The sequence below is a fragment of the Melanotaenia boesemani genome, chromosome 15, assembly GCF_017639745.1.
Source record: "Melanotaenia boesemani isolate fMelBoe1 chromosome 15, fMelBoe1.pri, whole genome shotgun sequence".
In the NCBI taxonomy this organism is placed as follows: domain Eukaryota; kingdom Metazoa; phylum Chordata; class Actinopteri; order Atheriniformes; family Melanotaeniidae; genus Melanotaenia; species Melanotaenia boesemani.
In genome coordinates this window covers 33,614,165-33,631,731 of record NC_055696.1, presented here as the reverse complement: position 1 = coordinate 33,631,731, position 17,567 = coordinate 33,614,165, and the positions used below count along the sequence as shown (strand labels likewise).

At 45.6% G+C, this 17,567-nt stretch overlaps 1 protein-coding gene across 1 annotated transcript in view; it reads left to right on the top strand.

Annotated features, from left to right (window-relative positions):
* tmprss15 (transmembrane serine protease 15) overlaps window positions 1-17,567 on the top strand; it is a 31,304-nt gene extending 13,737 nt beyond the window's left edge. The window contains exons 17-26 of the mRNA XM_042007796.1: window positions 3,006-3,129; window positions 10,408-10,503; window positions 10,999-11,048; window positions 12,750-12,821; window positions 12,899-13,043; window positions 13,261-13,442; window positions 16,073-16,168; window positions 16,466-16,605; window positions 17,121-17,178; window positions 17,293-17,567. Of these exons, the coding sequence (XP_041863730.1) occupies window positions 3,006-3,129; window positions 10,408-10,503; window positions 10,999-11,048; window positions 12,750-12,821; window positions 12,899-13,043; window positions 13,261-13,442; window positions 16,073-16,168; window positions 16,466-16,605; window positions 17,121-17,178; window positions 17,293-17,429 (1,100 nt within the window). The 3' untranslated portion in view covers window positions 17,430-17,567. The remainder of the gene's footprint in view (window positions 1-3,005; window positions 3,130-10,407; window positions 10,504-10,998; window positions 11,049-12,749; window positions 12,822-12,898; window positions 13,044-13,260; window positions 13,443-16,072; window positions 16,169-16,465; window positions 16,606-17,120; window positions 17,179-17,292) is intronic.

The window sequence follows — 17,567 nt, the reverse complement described above, 5'->3', positions numbered from 1 at the left end:
ACAGTTTTAGTAGCTTTTTTTGTTTAATGAATGTTTAATGGAGCAAATATATTGACGAAGTTCACTTTGGAGCACATTGAATAAAGGTTTTCTACCATCAAATTTACTTTTATGTACAAGGAATTTTGCAGTAATGATAATAAGATTAATTACAAATCTTTTAGAATTATCAAACCTTTTCTCATTTTCTAGGAGCCCAAACAACACATTCCTCCAGTAGAATTTCAAGTTGGAATCACTGTGAAAACAAATAAACATTCACACATTTAACCAAAACTGTCCAGCTAATGAACAGTGGTTTACAGTTTATCTCAATGTCTTTCTTAAATCTAGATTTTATATCATTTTTAGCAGGGTAGCATTTGTGGATAATTTGAAAGGAAATCTCTTTAATTTAGTTTGTAATTAAATATTGATGTGGGAAAAGCCTTTTCCATGGTGAATCACAAAATTATTCCAGTATGGAATAACATGCGGTAATGTGATCGTAAAATAAGGATCATTCTGTTGTTTGTGGGTGGAGAAAACATTCTGCCAGTGGAAGTGTGCAGCAGAGACAGACAGCTGTTTGTGAATTAGTGGTTATAGCTTGAGATTTGAACAGCTACTCCAGAAGGGACCAAATACCGAAGCATCGTCTCCTTGTGAAACCGGGATTAAAAAATCTTTGTACGAGAAGCGTTGGTCGTTCAAATCATCAAATCACTGATCAACAAATATAATCCCATTGTTAAACCAGTTTTCCAGAAAGATTCTTTGTGTTATTTATTAAAACCTTATTCCAAATGGAGTACTTAAGGGGACTGAAACTGTGCTTGTAGATGAGGCGCCACGCTAACAAGGCCTGTCGGTGAAAAGCAGATAATTTTATGGGGATTTTATCAATACTGAAATTACAAACCAGAAAAAAATGAAGACCACCTGATTTAGAAAGCAAGTGAAGAGGAATGACATTCCAGACTGATGTAGGATTTTTAATCATCAAAGAGTCTCAAATTTAGGCCACCATTTCATCGGAATTCATTAGAATGTCTTTTCCAAGTGGTGAGTCCTATTTTTCCAAATAAATTTTAGGAGGATCTTATCAATTTCTTATAAATATTTATTATCTAGATGAAAGACCGCTTCAGTCAGTCTAGAAGCTTCTGCTTTTGTAATTAGTACCCGACCCCGATAGGTCACTTAGAGGCCATTGTTGTAATTAGGCCCGAGCACCGAAGGCGGTGTGAAGCCTTGTTGTAATTGACCGGTTTTTCCGTATTCTTATTTTTCTCCTCAAAAGTAAATCGCATTTTAGGGGACCTAAAAATGTTGGAAAACTCACCAAATTTTGTGTACCCCCCCAAAGGAATGCGTAAATTTACGTATTATGGGGTGCTAGGGACTGTTCGGGACTGTTCGGGTAAAATTGAGTGAGAGCGCCACCTATTTATGATGCCCCGCCACTGCACGTCATCAATCTTTATGAAATTTGCAACACATATTCTAAATGCTTGGGCGAACAAAAAATCCTCTTGGAGCAACAGCCCAAAACCAACAGGAAGTCAGCCATTTTGGGTCAAAGTCGCCATTTTGGCGTTTTACTGACGTCGTTCAAAATCTATCTCCTCCTAGAGATTTCATTGCTCAGGATGTTCAGAAGGCATGTGTCTTTAAAAGTTATTGAAAGTTTTCTAATAGGAGAAAAGGCATCGAGGGGCGGGGCCTCAAAATATGACATCTCGCCATGAAAAACGAAAGTGATATGTCTTCTACATAATTTCTGGGGTCATTTTTGCATGTTTCTTTGCCTTGCATTTGAACGAACTCCTCGTACAGATTTTATTGTATTTACCTTAACATCAGTCTGAACACTCCAGAGGCATGTGTGGTCAAAAGTTATTTAAAATTTTCTAATAGGAGGTGGCGTTCAGCGGAGGCGCCACATCAAGTTTTGATGTTTCGCCATCAAGCACGGAATCCATTATTTCTGAAATACAACACTCATTCTGTACCAAACTGCACATGTTTCACTTCAGTTCCATGCCGACCACATCTACATGTCCAGATGTTGTCATCTGGACATTGCTCAACGCTGCATGGCGAGACCGTGGCATCATGGCAAGGTTGGACAAGACGCCATGACATCATTAATCTGCATAAATCCCTCAATTTTCATCCAATCACCATCACACTTACAGTGGTTAATCAGAGTCTGCTCCTGAACAGATACATGTAACTACTTCTGGTCTTGGCCTAAGCCCTGCCCACTTGAAACAGGAAGTGCCTTTTTCAGACACCGGGGTCCCTCTTCTCAGGATTGAACTTCACAAACTCTAAAGTGCTTCAGATCAGGTCAAACCCTTTCATGATACTACAGAAAAAAAAACTCAAGTTCCTTCCTCAAGCAAAACCATGGCGAATGGTGTCCACCGCCAGGAAACAGGAAGTACTTGTAACTGACTCAATGTACTCCTGATCTCCACCAAACTCGGCAGGGAGGACAGTGGTCAGAATGACAGTGGGAGAATGATCAATTTTAATAGTTGTTGAAGACAATAATGAAGAACCTGGTCCGTGTGCAGCATCCAGTCATTCTAAACACATCTGCCTTCAGTTTGAGGAGGAGCTTCCTGAACATTGGATCATCTGGAGACTTTAGCTGTGTCCCAGTTCAGGGTCTGCACACTTCGAAGTCCGCTTAACATTCGTGAGATGCGACAGCCTACCTAGCCAATGAGAATTTCTCATAGTAGCAACATAGGACGCTGAATCACTTAGACCTCTGAAATCACTGTTTGCATATCACAGGACACTTTACTGAATGTTAACACCGACCGAGTAATAATGTAAAAGAAACGAAAAATAAATAACTGTCTGTTACTGAGTTTCATTTCTTCAATATGTTTAGTTAGAAGGTTCTGATAACGTGGACAAATCAGGACACAGTTTGATGTCTCAGTTGTCTCTCAGATGTCTCAGTTGTCTCTCAGATGTCTCAGGTGTTCATCCTCTCTGTGTGACAGTTGCATTGCAGGTAAATGGTTCCAGGCGTCTCCAGGTCCGACGTGTTTCCTCTCTGTTTACTGTTTGTGCCGACAGCTGGAACTCTCACCTGTCTGACTTCATCTGCCAGTACCTAGGACACAGGTAATCGTCACATGTCTAACCTAAGACTTTAGGAGGTGGACACAATGAAAGTTCCAGTCAAAGGACTGAAACATTTTTACCTACCCTCTTCATGATGCTTGTCTGTAATAACAAACCCAGCTACCAGGGCTGTATGTAGAATCCAGGGACCTCAATTATCAAACTGTGCATAGCAAAGCAAAATACAAGCGGCGTAAGTTGGGAAAAAGGAATTGTGGCGCACAAAAACTTTCAGATTTATCAAAGCATGCACACACAGGTCCCAATCCTGTTTTTGTTTATAAATGGGAATCAACTCTAAAGCGGCCACACGTGAGGGAGCGCCTTGCCCCGCCCACATGGTGGCTATAAATGCTCAGGTGGACGCCTGTAATACATATTCATCACATCATTTCCATGATGGCTCAGGAGGGCAAAAGAGGGAAGACGTGGAATTTTTCAGTGTGTTAGACAGAGATCCTGATGGAGCACGTTTGAAAAGGGAAAAAAGTTTAATTGGCGGACACGGCGTGGGCATTACTGGTGTCCGAAAGGCAGAATGGTGGCAGCAGGTGGAGATGCTGTCATCAGTGTCAGATGACACTTATCCGGAGTCGGGTCTTGGGGGCAGCTGCCTAAGCAGGGAAACCCAGACTTCCCTCTCCCCGGCCACATTCACCAGCTCATCCGGAGGGATCCCGAGGCTTTCCCAGGCCAGCCGAGAGATGTAGTCCATCCAGCGTGTCCTGGGTCTGCCCCGGGGCCTCCTTCCGGTGGGACATTGCCCGGAGCACCTCACCAGGTAGGCGTCCAGGAGGCATCCTAACCAGATGCCCGAGCCACCTCATGTTGCTCTTCTCGATGTGGAGGAGCAGCGACTCTACTCTGAGCCCCTCCCGGATCACCGAGCTTCTCACCCTATCTCTAAGGGAGAGCCCGGCCACCCTGCGGAGAAAACTAATTTCGGCCGCTTGCATTCGCAATCTTGTTCTTTCGGTCACTACCCACAGCTCGTGTCCATAGGTGAGGGTAGGAACGTAGATCGACCGGTAAATCAAGAGCCTCGCCTTTTGGCTCAGCTCTTTCTTCACCACGACAGACCGATGCAGAGTCCACATCACTGCAGACGCGGCACCGATCTGCTTGTCGATCTCCTGCTCCATCCTTCCCTCATTCGTGAACAAGACCCCGAGATACGTGAACTCCTCCACTTGGGGAAGGGCCCTATTGCAGACCTGAAGAAGGTACTCCACCCTTTTCCGACTGAGGACCATGGTCTTGGATTTGGAGGTGCTAATTCTCATCCCAGCCAATTTACACTTGGCTGCGAGTCACTCCAGTAAGAGCTGAAGATCACGGCCCGATGAAGCCAACAGAACCTCATCATCCGCAAAGAGCAGAGACCCCATCCTGAGGCCACCAAACCGGATCCCCTCAACACCTCGGCTGCACCTAGAAATTCTGTCCATAAAAGTTATGAATAGAATCAGTGACAAAGGACAGCCTTGGCGGAGTCCAACCCGCACTGGAAACGATTCTGATTTACTGCCGGCGATGTGGACAGGGACCGGACAGCTTGTACAAGGGGGTCCGGTACTCCATACTCCCGGAGTAACCCCCACAAGAATGGTCGAATGCCTTCTCCAAGTCCACAAAGCATGAATAGACCTTTCCAGGGAGGCTGAGGAGTGTGATCCCCCTGTGGTTGGAGCACACCCTCCGGTCCTCCTTTTTGAAGAGGGGGACCACCACCCCAGTCTGCCAGTCCAGGGGAACTGTCCCCGATGTCCACGCGATGCTGCAGCGGCGTGTCAGCCAAGACAGCCCTTACAGCCTTAAGGACTGTAGTGTACATTACCTTAAGGTAATGTAGTCATTTCTTTTCATTTATAAAATAAATATGTACAGATAGCAGTTTATTTAGTGTTCAGCTGGGTGGGCAGCGCTCCAGCTGGGTGGGCGGGGCTGCAGCTGTGGTTGAAGAGAGTGAGGCCAGAGACTCCACCCAGCACCGCAGCAGCCGTGTCCTCAGAGGAAGTCCTGCAGGTGCAGAGGCACACCCTCATCGCTAGTAACCAGGTGGACAAGTAGTTGTGGGAAATAAAGATTGTCTGGACAGAAATTGGGACAACAACAGAAATAAATAAATAAAAAGAAATCCTCCTCTTGTGTGATTCGTTAGCGTAGCATCACTTCTAGACCTCCAGCCTCCAGTCTGGTCCCACTCTGCTGGAATGAAGGACCAAAGCTACTTTCCACACTGACTGCTACATGCTGGCAGCAGACTGGCTCCTTATTTATCTGGATGGATTTTATAACATGGAAGTTTTGTTTCACAATGAAAGAACATGTTTGAGAGTCTTATTAATATCATCTCCCTTTTTCCTGGAAATCCTGGTTTCCCCCGAGCGTGGCTCTTAGGAGGATTAATATGGAATGTGTCTTTATTTATTTCTGCAAACAGCTTTAATATCTAACATGTGGTGTGAAAGGTAATAGTGGATTGTGTACAAATGTCTCACATTTCACATCATTTCCTTGATTTTATTCTGGACTGGTGGTGTCGCCCTTTCTCGTTTTCCTACGCAAGCTTGATAAATGAGGCCCAGGTCTCTACAGGAAACTGAGACATGTCAGATTTCTACAGAAAGGTCAGAATCCAGATACGTGTTACTGTGTCAGAAATAATTCACCTGGAACACAGTAGAAAATGGAAATGGTTTTCTCTTCCTGAAAGACAACCATATTAATTTCAGTGGAAACTAAAAGATAGCAGCCCAGTTGATCAAGGAGTGGGTGAAGTAATCTTAGGGAATTAGTAATGTAGTCCGGCTTTATACAGATGATGTAGTTTTATCTACAGCCACTCAAACACCTGGACCAGGGGCCTCGTTTAAAGATCTAGTGGATGTACAGAAACCAGCATACACCAGTTCTAGTCGACTTCTGGGATTTATGAAAACCAAACTTGGTGGGAGAATGTCCCAACCTCCACGCAGACTCTGACCCTGCCATACGCACAAAATCAGGAGAAACAGGAAACTGCAACACCAACGGTCCAGAATAAAACCAGAGATGATGGGAGACGTTTGTTCAGGAACTAATATTACCTTTCACACCATGTCTTAGAGGCCAGTTGGTCCTGGTCCGCCATGAACCAGGTGGACGTAGAGGCCGGTCGGTCCGGGTCCGCCATGAACCAAGTGGACATAGAGGCCGGTCGGTCTGGGTCCGCCATGAACCAAGTGGATGTAGAGGCTGGAGGTCTAGAAGTGATGCAACGCTTAGGAAACACATAGAGGAGTTTTTATTTCTCCAGAAAGCTTTTTAGTGACGTCCCAGTTTCCCTTCAGACTTTATCTCCTGCAGCTCCTTGTCCACCTGGTTAATAGTGGTGATGGTTCCTTCTGCACCTGCAGGGAATCCTCTGAGGTCACGGCTGCTGTGGTGCTGGGCGGAGTCTCTGGCCTCACCCTCTCCAACCACAGCTGCAGCCCCACCCACCCAGCTGGAACACCAGGAACTTTATTTATTTATTTATAACTGTGTGTATGCACAGTTGTCTGTTTATATGTATGTACGTTATTTATTCCTGCTGGGGCCTCTTGGCCAGGTCATGTTTGTAAATGAGAACTAGTTCTCAAACATTTTTTTACCTGGTTAAATCAAGGTTAAATGAAAAAATAAAAGATGCTCAACTCAGATTTAAGGAGGATTTCTAAAAGTTTAAAAGATGTCAAATGTTTTAAATAAATCTGAAATTACAAACCAAGCCAGACAGTCAGACAATATGTGCATGATATGACCCATATTTCATATTGTCTAATACAATAAAACACAGATGCTCATTATACAGCCAAGTTTGGAAAGTTTCACTGGGACCATAGATTTTAGTAACCTTTACAGTAAATGTTAAAAACTGTCTAAAATTCTTTTCTTACCTGTCCTGTCCAGCATGGTGGCGGCAGAATGATGGTCTGGTTGCTGTGTTAAGACAAACAATTTGTTTGTCAAGTGGAGCTTTATCGGTATAAGGCTCCTCTTGATAAATAAGTATTATTCTTTATTTTTAAATTTGAGTGGAACACATGAGTGAGCAAACATAAGAGAAAAGGGAGACAAATATACAACAAAGAGAAAGTGACAGCATCAGCTGCACCTGTAGGAAACAGAAAACCAAAGCTGACAATCATCAGGAGCACCTAGAAAATAACAGACAAGCTGGAAAAAATCATGGAGCACAACAACAAAAACATCAACAACACCAAGAAAAACATAACTATAGTTGTTAGTTGTCAGTCAGACGAAGACCTCAGCCAGAGGAAGACCGCAGTCAGACGAAGACCCCAGTCAGATGAAGACCCCAGCCAGAGGAAGACCTCAGCCAGAGGAAGATCCCAGTCAGAAGAAGACCCCAGTCAGAGGAAGACCTCAGCCAGAGGAAGACCCCAGTCAGAAGAAGACCTCAGCCAGAGGAAGACCCCAGCCAGAGGAAGACCTCAGCCAGAGGAAGACCCCAGTCAGAGGAAGACCTCAGCCAGAGGAAGATCCCAGTCAGATGAAGACCTCAGCCAGAAGAAGACCTCAGCCAGAGGAAGACCCCAGCCAGAAGAAGACCTCAGCCAGAGGAAGACCCCAGTCAGAAGAAGATCTCAGCCAGAGAAAGACCGCAGCCAGACGAAGACCGCAGCCAGAGGAAGACCCCAGTCAGAAGAAGACCTCAGCCAGAGGAAGACCTCAGCCAGAGGAAGACCTCAGCCAGAGGAAGACCGCAGCCAGAAGAAGACCTCAGCCAGAAGAAGACCTCAGCCAAAAGAAGACCTCAGCCAGACGAAGACCGCAGCCAGAGGAAGACCCCAGTCAGAAGAAGACCTCAGCCAGAGGAAGACCTCAGCCAGAGGAAGACCGCAGCCAGAGGAAGACCCCAGTCAGAAGAAGACCTCAGCCAGAAGAAGACCTCAGCCAAAAGAAGACCTCAGGCAGAGGAATACCCCGGTCAGAGGAAGACCCCAGCCAGAGAAAGACCCCAGTCAGAAGGAAACCTCAGCCAGAGAAAGACCTCAGCCAGAGGAAGACCCCAGTCAGAGGAAGACCTCAGCCAGAGGAAGACCTCAGCCAGAGAAAGATCTCAGCCAGAGGAAGACCGCAGTCAGAAGAAGACCCCAGTCAGAGGAAGACCTCAGCCAGAGGAAGACCCCAGTCAGAAGAAGACCTCAGCCAGAAGATGACCTCAGCCAGAGGAAGACCTCAGGCAGAGGAATACCCCGGTCAGAGGAAGACCCCAGCCAGAGAAAGACCCCAGTCAGAAGGAAACCTCAGCCAGAGAAAGACCTCAGCCAGAGGAAGACCCCAGTCAGAGGAAGACCTCAGCCAGAGGAAGACCTCAGCCAGAGAAAGATCTCAGCCTGAGGAAGACCTCAGCCAGAGGAAGACCTCAGCCAGAGAAAGACCTCAGCTAGAGAAAGACCCCCGGTCAGAGAAAGACCTCAGCCAGAGGAAGACCTCAGCCAGAGGAAGACCGCAGTCAGAAGCAGACCTCAGCCAGAAGAAGATCTCAGCCAGAGGAAGACCGCAGCCAGAGGAAGACCGCAGTCAGAGGAAGACCTCAGCCAGAAAAAGACCCCAGTCAGAAGAAGACCTCAGCCAGAAGAAGACCTCAGCCAGAGAAAGACCGCAGCCAGAGGAAGACCCCAGTCAGAAGAAGACCTCAGCCAGGGGAAGACCGCAACCAGAGGAAGACCCCAGTCAGAAGAAGACCTCAGCCATAAGAAGACCTCAGCCAGAGGAAGACCCCAGTCAGAAGAAGACCTCAGCCAGAAGAAGACCTCAGCCAGAGGAAGACCCCATTCAGAGGAAGACCTCAGCCAGAGGAAGACCTCAGGCAGAGGAAGACCGCAGCCAGAGGAAGACCGCAGTCAGAAGAAGACCTCAGCCAGAAGAAGACCTCAGCCAGAGGAAGATCGCAGTCAGAGGAAGACCGCAGCCAGAGAAAGACCCCAGCCAGAGGAAGACCGCAGTCAGAAGCAGACCTCAGCCAGAAAAAGATCTCAGCCAGAGGAAGACCGCATCCAGAGGAAGACCGCAGCCAGAGGAAGACCTCAGCCAGAAGAAGACCCCAGTCAGAAGAATACCTCAGCCAGAAGAAGACCTCTGCCAGAGAAAGACCGCAGCCAGAGGAAGACCCCAGTCAGAGGAAGACCTCAGCCAGAGGAAGACCGCAGCCAGAGGAAGACCCCGGTCAGAGGAAGACCCCAGCCAGAGGAAGACCGCAGCCAGAAGAAGACCTCAGTCAGACGAAGACCGCAGCCAGAGGAAGACCACAGCCAGAGGAAGACTGCAGCCAGAAGAAGACCTCAGCCAGAGAAAGACCGCAGCCAGAGGAAGACCTCAGCCAGAGGAAGGCCGCAGCCAGAAGAAGACCTCAGCCAGAAGGAGACCTCAGCCAGAGGAAGATCTCAGCCAGAGTGCCCCTCGGTCATGAAGCACAGGCCCCAGGAGGCCCACTTTGGCAGATGTCTCTTCCCTGGATGGCTATCCAGTCTGGGTCAGCACCCACCCAGATGCCTACGTCAGGCACCCTGATGTCCAGGGCACAACCAATGCTCCCAATACCCACCCACCGTCCCTGATTACTCCTTTCCCTTTCTCCCACCCATTCACTCCCTCTACCCTGAAATACACCATCCACCCAACCATCCAACCCCACAAATAGTCCGGAATGCAGAGTTTTACGGCTGGAAAGTTACAGAGAGGGTCTTTAATGCTACATATTACATGTAGCATTTTATTACATGCAAACATTCAATTTTCTTTATGTCTTCTATGTTTCTTTGCATTGTCCCTGTAAATAAATAAATAAATAAATAAAGCTCTTGATTTACCGGTCGATCTACGTTCCTACCCTCACCTATGATCATGAGCTGTGGATAGTGACCGAAAGAACAAGATCGCAAATACAAGCGGCCGAAATGAGTTTCCTCCGCAGGGTGGCCGGGCTCTCCCTTAGAGATAGCGTGAGAAGCTTGGTGATCCGGGAGGGGCTCAGAGTCGCTGCTCCTCCACATCGAGAGGAGCCAGATGAGGTGGCTCGGGCATCTGGTTAGGATGCCTCCTGGACGTCTCCCTGGTGAGGTGTTCCGGGCACGTCCCACCGGAAGGAGACCCCGGGGAAGACCCAGGACATGCTGGACAGACTACATGTCTCGGCTGGCCTGGGAACTCCCCGACTCCGGATAAGCGCAAGTAAATAAATAAATAAATAAATAAATGGAGGATGAGACTTCTTGTTTCTGATTGCAGGTCTGGAGAAGCATCACTGCTGCCGGCTCTTCCAAAGGATTCACCGTTTGCAACCATCAGGATTACCAGTAACGGAAAACTGGAAACCATAGTCAGGTAAGACCAGAACCACATCAGAAACTAAAATTAGAACCTGAACCACAAGGTAAAACCAGAAATGGAAACATTTCAGTCAATTCTACATTTTAGGCTGCAGAAAGTTCCAGGAAATATTGAGAACATTTAAACCAAGAATCTGGATGAAAGCAGCATTCATGAGGGGCTAAGCCTCTGAAGGTGGAGGGGTCTGGGTTTTGAACGTGGAGGGTCTGGGTTTTGACGTGTTGAGCTTCTAGGGATGGAGGCTATCAGCCCTCTGAGGCTCTACTGACTGAAGGTCCCAATGTTTCTGTAATGTGCTGCAGGTCTCAAATGAATAATTGTTGGTTTTACAGATTAAATGAAGCTACCATAAAATATGAAACAGCATCTGGTTTCATTTCCATCCAAACTTTGAGTGATTTGAATTTCTGGATCAGAATTAGAACTAAGGAGAAAACCACACGTTCTTCTCATGTTAGATGATGTTTACATGTTGTGATGTTTCCACAGTGACGCCTGCAAGACTGAAGAAGTGATTTCACTCGACTGCAGCAACCAACGTAAGTGATGTCCATCTATCTGTCTGTCTGTCTGTCTGTCTGTCTGTCTATCAGGTGATGATCAGCTGACAGCTCCACCCTCTCTTTACCTGAGTGTCTAAGATATGACTACAAAGTTGACCATGGAACTAGAGTAGTCTGGTACCAGTTGTCCACGTGGACTCTTCAGACTGAACATGTTGTTCATTACTGACAATTTGTGACGTCCAATAAATAACCTCCGTTCAGGTTTAGATCGGAAGGTTCTGGGTGTGGCAAGCTCGGGGGAGCCAGAGGTTACATAAACATGAGCTTGGGGTGCTTACAGGCTAAAAGCCAGTAAATCATATAATTGGTTACAGACAACGCCACCCCGGGACTTTCATAATAACATGAACTCCAACAAAGCACACAGGTTCGTTATACTAAGGAGGCATGAGACCAGCGTCCAAATAATTAAACACTCTTTATTGTTTAAAATAAATAAAACAAAACAAAACTAAAAGAAACCCACGGTCCAACATTAAAAGATGGCGGAAGCTTACCGGGAGGAAGGTGGGCCAAACGAGATGAAGGGAGCCAAACCAAAGCCACCCCAAACACACGTGCAAAACAAACACACTTCGCACTTCAATTCCACAGCACAGGCAAACGTGCTCAACATGCAAATGAGGGGAGGATCAAACCAGGAAGAGGGACCCACACTGTTAAGGCACCACCAACTCCAGGCTTCCCGGCCACTAAAGGACAAAATAAAATACAATTATTATAAGAACCGTGGAGTTTGGGCACGCCAAAATAAAAGACAATAAATAAACAAACATAAAACTGTTAACAATATAAAACATCCACACTGGAAGCCGCCCGCCAGTATCAAACCTCGTTCCGGGCTTCCAGTGGAGCAGCAGAAAATAAAATGAATCCAAAAAGCTTAAAAAGAATCCAAAAATTAAAATAAGCAAAGCAGCATCAGTCAGCCGAGCAGCGGTCTGTCAGCGTGGGGAATAGCTGTGAAGCTCCTGATCCACACGCCACCGCGGACCGCAGCCTGTCGTCTAGAAGATGGCTTACTTACTGCACACACACATGCACCACACTCACATACAGCTGCTGCTTCAGTCTGCCTGATCCTGTTTGTGTTTACATGTTGTTGCTGTCTACTCTTGGACGGGTTGTACTGGAAACCATTTCGTTGTACTTGTGTCCTGCACTGTGTATAATGACAAATAAAGACTCTTGACTCTCTTGAGAACATTTCAGGTGCTAGTCCCGATCCTGGTCATTGTCCCTAGTCCCTAGTCCTGATCGTGATCCTGGCCCTGGTCTTGGTCCTGGTCCTTGTCCCTAATCCCTTGCCCTAGTTCTGATCCTGGTCCTAGTTCTGTTCTTGGTCTTGACCTTAATCTTGTTCTCATTCTCGGCCTTTGTCTTGGTCCTGGTCCTTGTCTTGGTCTTGGTCTTTGTCCCAGTCCTAATCCTGGTCCTGATCTTGGTCCTAATTCTGGTCTTGGTTTTAATCTTGATCTTGATCCTGGTCCCACCCCAAAACCTCATCCTCTTCTATTAACCTGGACTTTCTAAATGGATTGTAAATAGTGGTTCTGAGTCAGACTCTGGAAGTCTGTGTAGAACCAGTCTGGAACTAGTCTTGACTGATTAGTGGAGCAACTGGGAGAACTGGGCGATAGAACTGGTTTTAGTCTGACTTTCTGTGTGTTTCAGCGTGTGGACGTCGTCAGGTTGCTAACATCACCAGTGAGTTGGACCAATCCCAGGACAGGACACCTGGTGGAGGTGAGATGGTGACCTTTGACCAGGAGCTCCTGGTTGATTCCATTCTGACTGGAGTTGGACCGGTTTCTGTCTGTCAGGTGAGTCCCGAGTGGTGGGTGGAACCAATGCAGCAAAGGGGGCGTGGCCATGGATAGTGTCTCTACACTGGAGGGGGCGTCATGTCTGTGGAGCCTCTCTGATTGGCCCTGATTGGCTGCTGACTGCTGCACACTGCGTGTTTGGGTGAGAAGGTTTTGTCTTTACTGAGGCCTCACCTGTCCACAGAGGATTCAGGTGAGTTCCATCCCTTCCAGTCCTGTGGTGGTCCTGAATGTTCAGATGAACCTCTGAGCTTGAATTCCACTTAAGTGATGGAACCAGTTAAATTTTATTCCAATGAAATGACTGGAACCAGTTTATTTTTATTTACATGGCATCAAACCGTCCTCTGTCTCTGCAGGAAGAACGTCCACCTGGAGTTCTGGTCCGCCGTCCTCGGCCTTCACGCTCAGAGTGACAAAAACTCTGAGGAAGTTCAAACCCGACAAGTCGACCGCATCATCATGAACAGAGAATACAACCGACGCACTAAACAGGCCGACATCGCCATGGTGCACCTGCAGCAGCCAATCAACTTCACCCGTCAGTCTGTGTGTGTGTGTGTGTGTGTGTGTGTGATGAACTTTGATTAAACATATGGGGGTATTTTTCTATCTTTAATCAAAGGCATAATTGTTTGCTTTGAGAGCAGAATTTCTGGTTTTCATGCGCAAATATCATCCTGCTCTCTCTCAAAACTCTGCTCTCACACTCAGAAAGTCTCTCTTGCTTTCAAATATACACTAGCGTTCAAAAGTTTGGGGTCACTTTGCCATGGGATTCAATAGAGAAGTGACCCCAAACTTTTAAACGGTAGTGTATTGTTCTTCCTTTCAAAACTCTGCTCAGACTTGGTCTCTTTCCCTCACACTCACACACTTTCTCTGCTCTCAAAACTTCTGCTCTTGGATATTTTTTCCTCTCTCTTGGGTTGCTGAACGAGCTGTCTGTCAAACCTCGTCCAGCCAATAGAATACAAGAAACTAGTCTTCACCTCCTTCAGGGTGCGCTTGTTTTACTTGACGCAGTGACTCCACACTCTTAGCCCAGATTTTGTTTGAACATAAACTTTTAGTAGTGACTAATTATGTTTGAAAAGTTAACTTACCTGCACTCTAATCCTGGATTAGTTGAGCTTACTAGAAATCTTCGTGGACACCCTGTTGCCTTGAACCATTCTGGTTTTTACAAATACTGAAACATGTCAAGTTGTATCAACATGGGCAACCATTAGAATTTAAAACCCCTCAGTTTATTCTTATATTAGATTTTACTAGAGATGTGATGTTCATGAATGAATCGATTCTTTTGCACAGCTCTTTTAAATGAACGATGGGAACCGATTCACAGCTGCGAGCCACTCTTTTTATATAGAAATTTTTGACACTGCCTTCGTCAAATCAAATCAAATCAAATCAAATCAAACTTTATTTATAAAGCACTTTTCATGCCATAGGAAACACAAAGTTCTTTACATGATTAAAAACATTTATGCATATCTCAGTTCATATCTCATTGTTCAATCAAACAAAATAAAAACACTCAATGAAATCTTTCACACAGTCACACGCACACACGTATACACACACACATGCCAAGCCCCCCCCCCCCCCAGCTAAATAAGACAGAATGAACAAATAAATGAATAAATAAGTAAATAAGAAGTAGTTTGAGTAAAATGAAAATAAAATAAATAACATGTGACATGTGATGTCCAACACGCTCCATTCATGTGAAGCATCGATGGACAGAGAGTTTTGTTTGGAAACAAATACTGAGTTCTATCCAAAACATTTACTAAAATTTACACTGACTGCTCAGGTTTATTCTTTTTTATCTATATTTTTTCTATAATTATTTAATCTTGTATAGTAGATTTTATATAGGTACGTATTTTGATTGTCATTCTTATATATTGTGAAATTTTGTAAGATATTATGAGAACGAGCCAGTCTTTTGAACGGCTCTTTGAAAGGAACGGCTCCTCGAGATCCGGCTCCCTTCAAAGAGCCATAAATCCCATCTCTAGATTTTATTCATACAGTTTAGTTATTTCATTGACCTTTGACATACTTATAACAAAAAACTGTAGATAATGACTCACATCAACTTGCAGGTCCAGAACCAAAGTCAACAGCACTGAGAGGATGGCAGTTAATCATTAACTTTAACTCTTTACTCGTTGCACCATGTACAAATCGCTGCTGTCAGGAGCAAACCTCCCATCTCCAAAACTGTCATTTTTCAATAACTGAAAAAAACTGTATGGTTTTGTAATAACTGCACATAATGTCATCAAACTTGGTATTGTGTTTTAATCATATATCTTTGGTTAAATATTTGTAAAACAACAGACAGACATAAAGGGTGACCAATAGTACTGATTTATAAAGGAAAACAAAAATCACAAATTTTGGACATAGGAGGTTTTAGCCCGACAGCAACGACGTGTGGCCGCTGGTGGTGGATTTAACCGTCCTTTTCATTCATGGTCCCAAGTTTAGATTTCAAAGAAGCAGAACTTTATAACATTGTCTAATTATTAACATAACTCAGGAATTAAAGCACATAACTCAAATTTATAACACTGCAATAAAAAAAAAAGGTTAAATTTCAGCTGAATCTGCTTCTCCCATGAGCCTTTGCGGTCCAGATATGTTGAGTCTGACAGAAACATAACATGTTGAGTTTTCTTGGCTAATCATTGTTCATACACTGCACACATAGAAAACTATTAGAAACAACTTGTTTTATTAATGAGACGCTGTTATACAAAACAAATAATTATAATTAGTCACTACTAAAACGTTTATGTTCAAACAAAATCTGGGCTAAGAGTGTGGAGTCACTGAGTCAAGTAAAACAAGCGCACCCTGAAGAAGGTGAGGACTGTTTGCTCGAGTTATCTCGTATTCTATTGGCTGGAGGAGGTTTGACAGACATCTCTTTCAGCAACACAAGAAAAAATATCCAAGAGCAGAGTTTTGAGAGAGAGAAAGATGATATTTGAGCGTGAAAACCAGAAATCCTGCTCTCAAAGAAAAAAATTACGCTCTTGATTAAAGATAGAAAAATACCCCCAAATAAACATAAAGTTCATCACTGTCCTGAAAAACATACATGTGGATGTCATCAGTAACATTTTCAGAGAGAAAATCCTCTGTGTGTTACAGAGTGGGTCCAACCGGTGTGTCTGCCCGCTGAAGGTCAGAGTTTCCCAGCAGGAAGTGAATGTCTCATCACAGGCTGGGGACGGGAAGCCGAAGACGGTGAGAAACAGCGAGCGTCCTCTGCTTCATCCCAAACACCCACAGTGGACACACACACCCAGTAACCGACACACACCCAGAGACCAACACACACCCAGAGACCGACACACACCCGGAGATCGACTCCAAGGAACACCTGTAGACCGGACTATGCTGTCTCTGGGGTGGTCAGGTCTCCATCCAGGTCCCGTTGGTTGTAGCTGCCTCCTTCCTCGTGGCAGAGCTTCATTTTGGCTCCAGATGATCATTATGTGACGCTGAAATCCAGGTCTGTTCTCTCTCCTGTTGCTCTGTCAGGTTCTCTTCCTGATGTTCTTCAGGAGGCTGTAGTTCCTCTAGTGGATCCGGACGAGTGTCAGCGTCTGTTACCCGAGTACACCTTCACCTCCAGCATGCTGTGTGCCGGATACCCCGAAGGCGGAGTCGACTCCTGTCAGGTAACCTGCTCATCAGGTGTCTAAACAAGGTGGCTTCTGGTTCAGCTCATAATTTCCAGCACCCCTTCTTATTGGGTTGTATCACCATAGCAACAGATGCTGGAAACCTCACATGCTCCAGATCAGGTTCCGTTCTGAGATCAGAGACAAATTAAAGCTCCACCTCCTAACCAATCAGCTTTGGAGGACTCCAACCCTCACTGAAAATTAATCTGACTTACTGCTGGAAATGTGGACCAACCTCTGGCACCAGTCATACAGGGACCAGACAACCCATCCAAGGGGGTCCATGCTCCTGGAGCACCCCCCCCCCCCCATGGCCACTCCCTTGGGTGGTGAACCCTCCTTCTCCTCCTCTTCATGGGCTCTCTTAAAAATAAAAATACCAAAAGACAAAAAGACATGGACGTGTGGAGGGTTAGAGCTGGACCCCAAACCAGCAGGTGTAACTGCCATGGGACAGCTGATTGCTCAGTGAGTTACAGGTGAATAAAGTTTAAACTTTGTGTCTGTAGGGTGACTCTGGTGGTCCACTGATGACTATGGATGAGGATGGAAGCTGGACTCTGATTGGTCTGTCTCTTTCACACACACACACACACACACACACACACACACACACACACACATAAATGTACAGTGACAGGAAGTCTGAAGTAATACTGTTCTCTCATTGGTTCCTTACAGGTGTAACGTCATTTGGGGTTGGCTGTGGGCGTCCTCACAGACCTGGAGCCTACGCCAGAGTCTCCAAGTTCATCTCCTGGATCGCTCAGACCAGGCGCTCCTCCTCCTCCTCTTCATCGTGCTTCTCTTCAGACTGAAACTTCATACGTTCACGTTCAGCTGTGATCACATGGACCGATCAAACATCTACAAGACAAATCAATAAAGTTTTATTGATTCAAATTCTGATTCTTGACAAATGAATTCCACTTTATAAAATCACTTCCTGTTTCTGG